The following is a 14,641-nucleotide window of genomic DNA, read 5'->3' on the forward strand; positions in this document are numbered from 1 at the left end:
AAACAGATGTGGAAAATGCAAGTAGAATAAACCAAAGAAAAATAATTTAACAAAATAGTAATACCAAAATAAAATATTTTGCTGGTGACTTCAAAGTCAGAATATAAAATCATATAAGAGAAAAATAAAAATTAAGGTTTTCAGCCGTGAATCCATTCACTTCAGAAAGTTGCTATTATATCCATAAGTGCCAAGCAGTATTTCAAATACCAAATAATCAAATGACTGTGTTACTTACTGCAGAAAGGCGACATACCATATTGAAAACCAAATAAAACTCATCACGACATAAAGAATAAAGAGCGTAAGCTGTGAGTGAATATAACAAAATATAGACTGCATATGAGTGACTATAAGAAAAAAATACCAAGAAATCAAAGTGTGGATCAAAAAGTGCAAACTATTTCTATCAAAGTAAAGCTATGGTGGCAGTAAAGATGGCACAAAGCAGTACATCTATCTCACAAAATAGATAGGAAGAAATATATGAACAGTAAATTTTGTAAGCATTTTTACAAAGTTTACTTTGTATACATGTAAACTTAGGGGGGGGATATACAGCAATATAGACCCTCACACAAAACACACAAATATTATTAGAATATAAACATATAATAAGAGAAGAATAATATTATCAACAACTGTGGCAGCAGAGATAATATAAATACAAAATTTTGGAAAGTAATAGAAGGATAGGATCTCATGAAATTGAATTTCAGGCTGTGCGTTATAGAACAGTGGTTGAAGCAGAGAGTTTGGCAAAGCTAAAAGTGGAATTTGATAGCCACTTTTTGGTGACAAGAAGGGTATGTATGAGTGATAGATTTTTTTTTTTTTTTTTTTCAGATGCCAGAAATGTCTGCATCTCCCTGTATCATTTAGCCATTATAAAACTAATACCAAGTGTCAGACTTTCAAATGAGGATAAGGCTACTGTTCTTCCAAATGGATTGTCAAATCCTTGGATGCTGGTGATGAAAAATATGCATGTACCCTCTTGTGCATTTTACTGCTAGATGTAGTATATAATAACTGATAATAAACGTGCACCATCAGAAATTGTATTCTTAAATTACAGCAAAAAAAAAATAAAATAGATTTGACATTACTGAATTCAAATGTGACAACCATATTGCTGTAACACCCACCCCACCAATTTTAAAGGAGAAGGAATTAGAGTCAAAACTAAAGTAAAAAAAGATTTCATATACAGTGACTTCTTACTTTACGCATGTTTAAATTATGCAAATTTAGAATAACAGAAAGCACCCCAAGTGGCCAGCGTCATAGTCCGCCATTTTCCCATTTTGTTTTGCTGAAGATTGTAGATTGGTGGTCTATTGGAAGTGCATAATTTTTTTTTTCTTTTGAGCTTATTTTTACTTATTTTGTTTTTATTATTAACCTTGTGGCTAGTAAGCATCCTCATAATTCTAGTGGAAGTTGTTGTTGTTGTTGTTGTTATTTGGTTTTTTAGGAGCATTAGCAACTAAGGCCATATTGCTCCGGGATATGCGGTGGTCATTCCCTGAATGACCTTTCCGCATCCTCCGTATTTGGTGGTGACGGGCTCGAACCCCGGTCTAATCAAGAAGCGTGTGCTACGCACTGCTGCTCCTTCCCACCTGGCTACGGAGGCGCCTCTCTAGTGGAAGTGATCGTAAGTGCTCATGGAAATCGATTTTGCTTGAAATGAAACTGGAAGTGCATAAGCAGTACAAATGAGATGAGAGCACACAGTGCATTAAACATGCTCTAAATCTGAGTGAGAGTACATTACATACTATTCAAGATAGTGCTGATAAAATTAAAGAAAATGTTAAGAGAGGTGTGCCCTTAAAATGCTTGCTACATTATTATTATTAATTATTATTATTATTATTAACCATAGGGTGCAAGGAAGCCTGAGGCTTATGCTGCACTACAAAAAAAAAAAAATTTCTGAATTACCCCAAGAGAGAGAGAAGTAGAAGGGAATCACCAAGAAAGAGAAGAATGATGATATCCAGCTCAGGACCCTGGTGTGCCAAGCCCATACTACCAGATATGAGCCCTTGGGAGTCCCATGTAATTTGGGTTTCAGTTACTTAAACTTATTTTATTATTTTTTTTTTTTTTTTGAAATTTATATATTTATTTCATTATAAAAAGGTGTACGGTATCATGCGTGAGTAACCAAAATAAAACACACATTAACATTAGCCTAGTGCAAGAGAAAACTCGTAGCCTTTATGATGATTTAAAAGAACGTGAAGATGGTTAAGCTCTTTTCAGCAAGTTCAGGATGGTTTGAAAAATTTCGTCAATGGTATGGTTTTCATAATGTGAAAACATGGAGAAGCTGCAACAGACAATAAAAATGCTGCAGCTGCATTCCCTGTGAAACTGAAGATGATCATAGAGGAGGAGCACATACCCAAACATATATTCAACCTCAATGAAACAGGTGTATATTGGAAAAATATGCCTGATCATACTTGTATTTCCATTTCTGAAAAGACTGCGCCTGGCTTTAAGGCAGTGAAAGATTGACTAACACTTTTGTTTGGTGGTAATGTGGAGAGCCATAAACTAAAACCAGTGTGCATTTAGCACTATCAAAACTCTTGTGCCCTTAAAAGTTATGACAGGGTGTACATGCCTAGATGCGAGAGCTACTTTCATAGGCTTATTATTGCATTTTTTGGTGATTATTTACATTATGCATGAATTTAAATTGCACGAGACATTCTGGTACCTAACCCTGACCTAAATTAAGAAGTCACTGTATTTTTTAAAAAAATGCTACATGCAGTACTAAATATTGAACAACCTTCTTCTATTTACAAAAATGTTTATCTGATCACAAAACACATTTTTTCCCTTTTATAATCATCCATTGGTGTCTCCCATACAAGATTCCAACAGTAGTCTGCCAAAATATTTGGACTCCATTGTCCCTGGTATCTTTTTCCATTTGAGAAATATCTTGGTGAAACCTTTCATCATGTTCATCGGAGACTGCTCCCAAGTTTTCAAGAAAAAAGTCTAAATGGGAAGGTAAGAAATTAAGCTTTAACGACATGTTGCATCCCACCTCACCTCTCTGTACGCTAAAATTAACTCATCCACAATTTCACTGTAATTTTGTGATTTCTCATTGCCCAAAAAGTTCTGGCCCACAAAAATTCCCTCTTTTATCCTGGCCTCACTGATTCAAGGAAACTTTTGCTTCAGACAGAAAAATTCTTCTCCTTTTTGTCCATCACTTTCACAAATATTTTTTATCAAACCTAGCTTGATGTGCAATGGTAATAAATAGATTTTTAACTTGTCCACCTAAGGAGGATGTGCTACATTTTTCTGGCCTGATGTAGTTTTTGAACAGTCTGGCCATCTTTTACTCTGTAGTGGCAATCCTTTACTCAGCTAACCACTTGCATAAAAATCAGCAGTATTTAGTGTATCCACCTTGCAACCCAGTCAGCAAAGCTACCACTTTTAGGTTGGCACAGATATTCCATTTGTATTCTTGATAGTATATTTTTTGCAAAAGAACCTGTAGGTTCTTGTATGTTTCCTACATGTAAACTGCATGGGCCAATAGTATAGATGGATATTTATTTCCATTATGGAGTAAAACTGTTTTCAAACTCCGCTGCTTGGGAATGTTCTTCAGATGTAACTCTTTCATTAATTCCTGGACATTGTTACAACAAACCAAAGCACAATCCATGCAGTAATAGGTTGTGTTGGATTGTCTTTTCCTATAAAAAGACACCCTGACACCCTTTTCAAGAAGATTCCACTACTGAAGCTGCAATCCTAGTAAATGAGCTTTGGTTTTGGAGAGGACCAAATCTCTAACCAAACTGTTCAATTCTGCCCAAGTCATTAGATGCAGCTTTGCAGTATCAAGAGTTGAAAAGCTGATCTGTACTCATTCTGGGTTCTACATCTTCGGGAGACCTTTACCAATCATGAATCAGAGTCAAGTCCATAAGTTTCTAGTGGCTTTGCACTAGGAACCAGTAAGGAACCAGCCTTAAGCAGAGGTATGTTGGGATACTGTACTTTATGCTTGGTAACCATAAAGAAAACCAGAAATATTAGTCATGCAAAAGTAACGATTGTTTATGTGGCCTCAAGGTTCCTGCCATCTCCGGAACAGCAAAAGGCATCAATTTATGACTACCTCTAAGCCAGTTAACATCCTTGAACACTAGCTACAGGAAATCTTTGGAGCCCGTACTTTATCTTGTTCTTCACCTTTACATCCAAAATAGAGTTCATTGACTTTTCTCACAAGTTGACAGTGGCTTTCACTGTGATTTTAATACCACTTCTTTGCAAATGTAGCAAAAGCTGTCAGGCTTATTTCGGCAAAAATGCGACATATTTCATTTAAAGTTTAGGTACATACACATAAGAACACAATTAAGAAATTGTAGCTTTTTATTTCTAATTTAAACACAGTTCACAATTTACACTTATGCACACAACACTTGTTCCCTTTGTTCACTGCCTTCTTCCTGAAACACATACACTTTTTGAAATATGAAAATGCTTGCATGGTACAGAACCCATTCATATATATACCAGTAGAGAAATTTCTAGGTGGCTCACAATGTTTATAGAGAAATTTGTCAAAGGTACTAGAACCTTCCAGAATCATCTCTACCTCTCTTCCTCATGTAACAATATTCTAGAACAGTGGTTCCCAAACTACACTACTAAGATCTCTGGACCCTTTCAAAAATCAAAATCGTTTACAGACCCCTTCCACAAAAAAAAAAAAGAAAAAAATTGCGGACCCCTATATATAACATATGCACATATATGTGTGTGTGTGTGTGTGTGTGTGTGTGTGTGGTCAACCACAATTTTGCGGACCCCCGGGAATGAGTCCACAGACCCCAGTTTGGGAAACACCGTTCTAGAACATTCTGGAATGTTGTAGAAAAAAAAAAATGAAAAAGAAATAGTTAACATAGATGGAAAAGATGATTAAACCAACTACAGGTCTTGGTTTTTTGTCATTAACCTAGAATATTTTAACTGAGGGTGATGAGAACTTTTTAAGCACATATCCGAGTTTTTGAACATATTTTCTATCAAAGTAATCTGTCAAAATGATTTCAGGGAGGAAATTGATGCTGATTAGTGTTATTCGTGCGAAATGTATATAAATATATATATTTTTTCAGGACTTATACCATCAGTCCTACTCAAAAATTGGAGTTGTTTTTGCTTCTATTACAAATTTTCATGAGTTCTACATGGAACTTGATGGTAATAACCAAGGAGTGGAATGCCTTCGTTTGTTGAATGAAATTATTGCAGACTTTGATGAGGTGAGTTAAAACTATATGTTCTTTAAAATTTAACTATATAATATCGGTGTAAATACACCATAGTTAACCCATAGATTTGAGCTACGATTGTAGCATAGAAGGCATCGTTTTAATTGTATCTCATAATGTGGTTGCCTTCACAACAAGATAGCTACTATTGAATTACTTCAAATAAATAACGCTTCTCTAGTAGAGAAGACTACTGTTATTTATTTTCAGCATACCACCACCCAGACGATCGTTTCGAAGCCTTTTTGGCTTCGTCATCAGTGGGCGGGTAGGTAATACAACAAGCCATCTCAGTTGCGAAGTTATATCCATATTATGAGAGATGCCAGAAGGGTGTGGTGGTATTGTAATCATCAGTGGGCAGGTTTACCTACCCGCCCACTGATGACGAAGCCAAAAAGCTTCGAAACGATCGTCTGGGTGGTGGTACGCTGAAAATAAATAACAGTAGTCTTCTCTACTAGAGAAGCGTTATTTATTTGAAGTAATTCAATAGTAGCTATCTTGTTGTGAAGGCAACCACATTATGAGATACAATTAAAACGATGCCTTCTACGCTACAATCGTAGCTCAAATCTGTGGGTTAACTATGGTGTATTTACACCGATATTATATAGTTAATTATCAAAACCCATAAGGATTATGCCTAGTGCATTTAATTTTCCAAATTTAAAATTTAAATAAGTTATAATTATTTCTTTCACTAAAGTATGCACAGGCAACCACAAAAATTTGCAAATCTAATTGTTTGGATGCTACCGCATGGATGCAATTATAGGATTTATTCTTATTAAACTTATACAAAAAAAAATTGAAATTCATAACTTTTAATCACCAAACATTTTCATTATATAGTAATATCAAAATGACACACACAAGCTTAGAGAATAAACAAGTTAATTAAGGTATGTGGTATGTTACATTTCATTTCATTTCTGTGCATCCACCATGTTGCCCATTCATTCCTCAAACAGCAACAAACAGTATATGCTATATGGATAGCCTGTGTGATATGTATGTTAAAAAAAAAAAGGAAAAAAATTATGAAAAAATTATGAAAAAATTAGTTGAGTTATTACATATGGATAGACAAATATGGTACAGACAGTAGGTGTTTTACACTTATATGCTGATGTGCTTGAAAAGGAAACCATGAAACCTTCACACTTCATTTATAAGTCTTCCAATCTCATAAAATTTAGTTATGAGATCTACATTGGGAAAACATAACATAACATTGTAAAGTATGTAGTAACACATTTATAGCATACCACCTGATACAATTGTTTCCAATGAGATGACTTATATAGAATTTTTGCATGAATGTCATATAAACTTATCATAAGAGCTGTAATTAAATTTTTCAAATAATATTCAGTTAATATGTTACTTTTATGATTCATTCCTTGTTTTCAGTTGCTAGATAATGAGAAGTTTAATGCCATTGACAAGATAAAGACAGTTGGTAGTACATACATGGCTGCTATTGGTTTAATGCCAGATTTCAGGTTTCCTGTAAGTATTATTATTATTTTTTTAAGCATGGGGAAGAATAATTTGCAATAATTTGGCTGTACATCTTTCGGATATGTCTTAAATGCTATATAAATATAGCCAAACAAATTTTTTTTTATCAGAGAAAGTTGTTTTATTATAAAGCATCGTGAAAATACATGAAACCACTTAATGTCAATTGATATGGTTTTCCCATTAGAGTTGAGCATAATCATCCAGAATGGTTCATAATCTCTGAAAACAATTCTAGTATGCAAACTTTCAAGCTATACTGAAATATTTTTCTGTTCTAAATTGCATATCCATGTTCTTTTTGTTGGCAATGCATTCCACTGTGATAATGCAGTTATGTGAACTGCTCTGCCTCTCCACACCCCCCCACTCACCCATTTGTGTTATGCTTAAAAGATGTAATAACCTATAACCTATATTATCTGTGAAGTGTGAATAACTAGCAGCAAAATTATTACAAATAGAATGTAACAGAAAAACTTGGATTAACAATATTGGCTAAGACCCCATTTGGTTTCTGGCACACTGCCAATTCTCTAATGCCTGATAAATGAACTACATTCACACGATCCATTTTTAGGGTGGCTTAGTATCAGAATAACACTTGTTCATAACCTTTCTTACTCATTTGGTCTTATTCTAGTGAGCTTTAGCTCATCTATCTTCACTGACACAGTCTTCTGTTTATACTAGTAGTGAGCAAAACCACTTTGCAATGTGCCACATGATCTAATTTCAGAGACAAGAAACAAAAAAAAAATTAAAAGTCTATGAATAATTATTATATTCATATAAAAATATCATTATACAATTTCATGTTGTAATACTTTTAATACAAAAATATAGGCCATAGTAGCCATTGCACCAGAAATAACAATACCAATACAAAAAAATATATAAAAAACAAAAAAAAAAGAAGACTTATTTAGGTTCCAGATAACAAAAAATACTGATGTATATGTAAGCACTGTCAATGTTTTCATAAATCTTATGTTGTATGTACTGTAAGAACAGGTGCCTCCATAGACAGGTGGGAAGGAGCAGCAGTGCGTAGCACACGCTTCTTGATTAGACCGGGGTTCGAGCCTGTCACCACCAAACACGGAGGATGCGGAAAGGTCAGGGAATGACCACCACCTATCCTGGAGCAATATGGCCTTAGTTGCTAATGCTCCTAAAAAAACCAAATAACAAACAAACTGTAATAACAGTGACCATCTCAATACAGGCAGCATTGGTGAATTTTGTAATGTCATTAATGATAAATATCATTTATAATGGCCAACAAACATTTTTTTTCCCTCCTCATTTGGCGCTCATGCAAAAAAGACAACTCAAACTGCCGACCGGGCTAGCCGAGTGGGTAAAGTACCTGCCCGGCAACCCAAAGGTCGCGGGTTCGATTCCCGCCTCGGGCTTGGATCAAAGTACTGCAAAAACCTTGGGAGGTGCAATATGGCCACAGAAGCCGATGCGCCAACAACTACCAAATCAAAAAAAAAAAAAAAAACTCAAACTGATTTATACTCTCAGTCTAATTCTGCAGTTTCATCTAGCTGAGGGATCAATACTCACATCAAATATCCAAATTAATCTAATTTAGCCCTTTAACTACATTCATCCGAACTCCACTTAGCCATTTTGGGATTGGGAAACGATTACTAATTTTAAATTAGAGCTAATTTTAAGGTATATTATAATACCTTAAAATTAGTACTCTAATTTTACTTTCATGAGTACTAATTTAAAATTAGTACTCTTAAAAACAACAGTAACTGCAGCAGCAGCAATTTCTTTATTATTTTCTGTTTCTCTTCCAGTGATCTGTAGAATTATTTGCCCAACATACAAACCATGATCTATACAGACTCCTTGAATGCAGCAAGAATGTTAGGCAAATTATGAGAAGTTGCTGGCAAAGAATGTAAAAAAAAGTAGCAAAGACTTCTTTACTTACATTAACAGTAGACAGAAGGGTTCAATCACATTGGTCCACTTAATCTCAATGGTTTAACTGTTGAAGATCCTTCAAGTTGCTGACAAACTGAATAGATATTTTCATCTACATTCATATCACATGAGTGAAGGAGATACCAGAGGTTTATCAAACTCTTACTAAGAGCTAAATGACTTTGTGATAACTGAGAGGAAAGTTGAAGAGAAATTGTTGAAGCTAAACATAAAAAAAAAAAGACACTTGGGGTGCATGGGATTAAGGGCGACAGCAAAATGTGCGAATGTATGCCCAATATTCACAAGGTGGGGGGGAGGGAGATCAAAAGGTGACAAGTAATTACAGGACTGTTAGCTTAACTTCTATTCCATGAAAAATAATGGAGTCACTGGTTACAAAAGTATTGCAGGAAAATCTACACAGAAATGCAATTATACTACAGTCACAGCATAGATCTGTTAAGGGAAGATGTTGTCTGACCACTCTGATTGTATATTATGATGCAAAAATTAATTTTGATTTCATATACCTGGATTTCAGGAAGGCTTTTGCTACTGTTGCACATAAAAGACTGCTGTATAAATTGGAGCATTGTGGTTTAGGGCATAGTGGATAAAGGAGTAGTGAGTTGGAGATGGCAGAAAATGGTTATTAATGGACCTACACTTCATGGATTAATGTTATTAGTGGATTCCCCCAGGAATCAGTGCTAGGCCCTTTTTATTTTCTATATTTATTAATGATGGTATATCAGGTTCAGTGTCTAACTTTGCAGATGATACATTGGCAGGGTGGTTAATACAATAATCAAGGTAAACTACTGCAACAAGGTATAGAAAAATTAGGCAGATGGCTTGAGCCAACCAGGCTAGCCGGGTGGGTAAAGTGCCTGCCTGCCTGGCATCCTAAAGGTCATGGGTTTGAATCCCGCCTCGGGCTTGGATCAGAATAGTACAAAACCCTTGGGAGGTGCATTATGGCCACAGAAGCCGATGCACCAAAAACTAACAAAAATAAAAGATGGCCTGAGAAATGGTAGTTGAGTTAACATTGACAAATGCAAGTTACTGCATATGAGTAACAGTAATCCCATTAACATACCAACTGTGTGGTACTACTCAGGGTAGTGGAAAATGAAAGACTTGGGAGTAATTGTGCAGTCAGATAAGAAGTTCTATGAGCAGCACAGACAGACTGCCAGAACAGCTGATGGGATTTTGTCAGTGATATACAAGAACTTTCTATGGTGGATGGAACCTATCCAGTTATATTGACGTAGCCCAGTGGTTAGGAGCAAGCGTGCATAGCACGCGCTTTTTGAGTGGACCTGGGTTCAAGCCTGTGACTACTAAATACGATAAATATTTGTATTGACGATTTATTGTAAACTCTACTGACTTGGTTGTCGTGCCGGAGTATAAACAGAAAATTTAATTTAAAGGAGACGGCAAAGAAAATAAGCAAACCCTTAGCTAAGTATATGATATTAAAATAATTTTGATATCATATACTTGGATTTCAGGAAAGCTTTTCATACTGTTGCGCATGGAAGCCTACTGTACAAATTGGAGCAGTATGGTATTAAGGGCAAGTTGATACAGTGGGAAAAGATAGAGTGGTATGCTCTTCGTGGACTAATGTTATTAGTGGAGTTCTCCAGGGTTCAGTGTTGGGCCCACTGTTGTTTTGTATATTTATCAATGATATTGATGAAGATATATCAGACTTAATGTCTAAGTATGCAGGGTTGTTAATGGCAGTGTGCTACTGTAGCAGGATCTAGAAAAGTTGGGCAGATGGGCTGAGAAGTAACCCCAGAGAAGCATACCAAATGTGTGGTACTACGTTCAGAGCGGTAGAAAATGAAAAAGACCTGGAAGTAATAGTGCAGTCAGATATGAAGTTTTCCAAGCAATGCAGACAGGCTGCCAGAGCAGATTATGAGGTCTTGTCAATGATAAACAGGAATTAATTATCCCTTTGTATAAGGCAATAGTTAAGCCAGATCTGGAGGCCTCATTTTAGGAAGGATGTAGAGTAATGCAAAAAGATTGGTGAGGGAAACGAAGGGGTCCTCTTGCCAAGAAAGGCTTAAGTTCTCCAAATTGCAGCGTTTGGAGACTAGGCACCTACGAAGTGATCTGATTGATGTGTATAAGGCCTAGAATGGGTTGAGCAGGCTCAATTCTGATGTGATTCTTTCTCTTGCTCAGATTACGAACCTGAGGGGGCATTTTTTTTTTTTGGTAGTTGTTGGCGCATCAGCTTCTGTGGCCATAGTGCACCTCCCAAGGTTTTTTGCAATACTTTGATCCAAGCCCGAGGCAGGATTCGAACCCGCGACCTTTGGGTTGTCAGGCAGGCACTTTACCCACCCAGCTAGCCCAGTCGGCTGAGGGGGCATAAATTCAAATTGAGGAAAGACAGTTGTAGAACAGATGTGCAGAAATTAGCTTTTAGCCAGCAGGTAGTTCATTGCTGGAACAAACTTCCATCTGTCATGGAAGTTGATAGCTTAAATAAATTCAAGGAGGAACTGGACAAACTTTTAGAGGAAATGGATGTGTGAATTTTTTTTTTTGGCTGATGCTGCATAAGCTCATATGCTTCCTTTCTTGCATCACATGCCTGTACCACAAATACTACTACCACTTTGCTAGGGATAAGGAGGTGATTATTCCATTGTACTAGGCAATGGTTAGGCCACCTCTTGAGTACTCTATACTGATCTGTAGGCATCATTTTAGAAAGTGTGTAGATCTACTAGAACAGGTGCAGAGAAGGCCAACAAGATTGATGAAGGGTACAAAATTGTTGTCTCATAAAGAAAGGCTTCAGTTCTGCAAATTGCAGCATCTGGAGACTAGACACCTGTGAGGTAATCTGATTGAGGTGTTTAAGGTTTTGAATGGATTGAGAAAGCTCAGTGCTGATGACCTTTTTCCCTCTTACTCAGACTAGACACATAAGGCGACATAAAATTCAAGTCAAGGAAGAATGGTTGCAGGACAAATGTGTGAAAGTTTGCCTTCAGCCAGCAGGCGGTTGATGGTTGGAACAAATGTCCATCTATTTTTGCAGAAGTGGGTAGTTTGAATAAATTCAAAGAAAAACTAGACAGATTAGTGGGATGGACAGGTAATGTGAGAAGGATGGTTTATTTTTATGTGTATGTGTGTGACTGATGCTTTGCTTTGTTGCATCATTTCCCACTACTAATACTAATGTTCAGGTGATCTTATACTGCTGCCTGTAAAACTAATATATTCTGACTCCCTAATCTTCTCTGGCACAGAAGTTGTACTGACAGGTGTGTGGTCATCCCATTTCACCCTTTGGGCTACATTTGTAAATAGGAGATGTGTTTGCATATCTCCAATTATAGGGACTTTGCCTAAATCCAAGGAATACTCTCATTACAGCTGGTCAAGCTAATATTACTTAGCTTGACCATTGGTGTCCTGAGCTTTAAAAACATATACATATTTATTGAACATGAATGCAAAATATTTATTCAGCTTATTCGCAATCAGTTTAATATTATTGATAATGTTACCATAAATATCAAGTGGGCCAATGCAATTGATCCATTTAATTTTATTGATAATGCAAGCAAATAAATTCTTAAAGATTTTTAAGGGCTTCTCATAATCTGTATTAGCATGTTTAACCTCCTGAGTAACTTTATTTCAGAGTAATTTATATTTACTGTAGGATATTTAGGGTCCACAGATAATATATAATAATCACATACATCTTTCTTCTCCAAGGTCATCAGGTTTTTTTTTTTTTTTTCATCCACTTTGGTCTGTACCTTGCACAATACTTTTTATTGATATAAAAACTTTGTAACTTCAAGAATAACTTCCTTAAACATTTCTCATTCAGTTCTTATATTTATTAAAGTTACCATCTGCCCCACTGAAAAGAACTTATGTTGTGTAAGGCCATTGTAATCCCTTTGTGAAAGCTCCTCCCCCTTCACATTAAGTGCTTCTTTAAATAGATCCCAATTCACTACACTCTGATCACTGCCCACCAGTGGTCCTTTATTTGAAGATTCTTAATAACTGATTGATCCCTATCGATAACAGAGAAGAAAAATGCATGGGATGCACATAAATTGTCAGGTGACACAAGATAGTCTGTAATCAAGTTACAAAGGAGGTTAGGCAGATCATGAAAAATCTTTGGCAAAGGATGTAAAATAAAAATCAAAGACTTATTTATTTATATAAACTCTAAAAGGAAGGGGAATCAGATTGGGCCACTTGATATCAATTAGATGATCATTCTCAGATAGCTGCGCAACAAAATGAGTATTTTGTATCTACATTCACACATGAGCAGTTATTCAAGGAGGAGAGGGCCAGATATTTATCAAACTCTAACAGGGAGTTAGATGATTTTGTAATAACTGAGAGCAAAGTGGAGGAGAAATTTTTGAAGTTAAACGTAAGAAAGGCACCTGGGGTGGATGAGATCTATCCAGTTATATTAAAGGAGGTGGCAAAGGAAGTAAGCAAACCCTTAGCCATAATTATGAGAGCATCCTTCGACTCGGGGGAAAGTCCCCATGGACTAGATGTGCAAATGTATACCCAATTCACAAAGGAGGACACAAGTAATTACAGACATGTTAGTTTGACCCCTGTTCCAGGGAAAATAATGGAGTCACTGGTTAAAGAAGCATTGCAGGATCATCTATACAAGACTGCAGTAATAATTCACACACACAGCATGGGTTTGTCAAGGGGAAGTCTTGTCTGACCAAAATGTGATTGGATACTATGATGTGGTCACAAAGGAAATGGGTGCAAAATAATTTTGATATCATATACTTGGATTTCAGGAAAGCTTTTGATACTGTTGCACATGGAAGACTACTATACAAATTGGAGCAGTATAGCATTAAGTGCAAGTTGCTACAATGGATAAAAGGATGCTTGAGTTCAAGACAGAGAGTGGTAATCAAAGGGTACTGCTCTACATGGATTAATGTTATTAGCGGTGTCCCTCAAGATTTGGTGTTGGGCCCATTGTTGTTTTGTATATTTATCAATGATATTGATGAAGGTATATCAAACTTAATGTCAAAGTTTGCAGACGATACAAAGGTTGGTTAGATGGGCTGAGAAGTGGAAACTGAAGTTTAACATTGACAAATGCAAAATACTATATGGGTAGCAGTAACCCCAGAGAAATGTACCGACTATGTGGTGTTACACTCAGGGTAGTGGAGAATGAAAGAGATCTGGGGGTAATTGTGCAGTCAGATATGAAGTTTTCTGAGAAGTGCATGCAGAAAGGCTGTCAGAGTAGGTCATGGGGTCTTGCCAATAATATACAGGAATTTTGCGAGCAGGGATAAGGAGGTGATTATCCCCTTGTATAAGACAATGGTCAGGCCACACCTTGAGTACTGCATACAGGTCTGGAAGCCTAATTTTAGGAAGGATGTAGAGTTGCTATCACAAGTACAGAGAAGTGCAACAAGACTGGTGAAGGGAACAAAGGGGTGCTCTTATGAAGAAAGGCTTAAGTTCTGCAAATTGCAGCTTCTGGAGACTACACTCCTGGGAGGCGATCTGATTGAGGTGTGTGATGAGGCCTGGAATGGATTGAGCAGGCTCAATGCTGATAGGATTCTTCCTCTTGCTCAGATTACAAACCTGAGGGGGGCATAGATTCAAACTGAGGAAAGACAGTTGTAGAATAGATTGTGTAGAATTTTGCCTTAGCCAGTGGGTAGTTGATTGCTGGAACAAACTTCCGTCTGTTTTTGTGGAAGTTTATAGCAAACATTTGGAATGCGTGG

At 36.4% G+C, this 14,641-nt stretch overlaps 1 protein-coding gene across 2 annotated transcripts in view; it reads left to right on the forward strand.

Moving 5' to 3' along the window:
* The window catches only part of LOC150091231 (adenylate cyclase type 1-like), an 845,725-nt gene that overhangs the window by 757,430 nt on the left and 73,654 nt on the right, over positions 1-14,641 (forward strand). For both annotated transcript variants that reach the window (XM_090374793.1, XM_090374796.1), the window contains exons 17-18: positions 5,187-5,333; positions 6,759-6,857. In XM_090374793.1, coding sequence (XP_090230919.1) covers positions 5,187-5,333; positions 6,759-6,857 — 246 coding nt within the window. The remainder of the gene's footprint in view (positions 1-5,186; positions 5,334-6,758; positions 6,858-14,641) is intronic.

Source organism: Mastigoproctus giganteus, chromosome 1, assembly GCF_048544385.1.
Source record: "Mastigoproctus giganteus isolate SK-2022 chromosome 1, ASM4854438v1, whole genome shotgun sequence".
NCBI lineage: Eukaryota > Metazoa > Arthropoda > Arachnida > Uropygi > Thelyphonidae > Mastigoproctus > Mastigoproctus giganteus.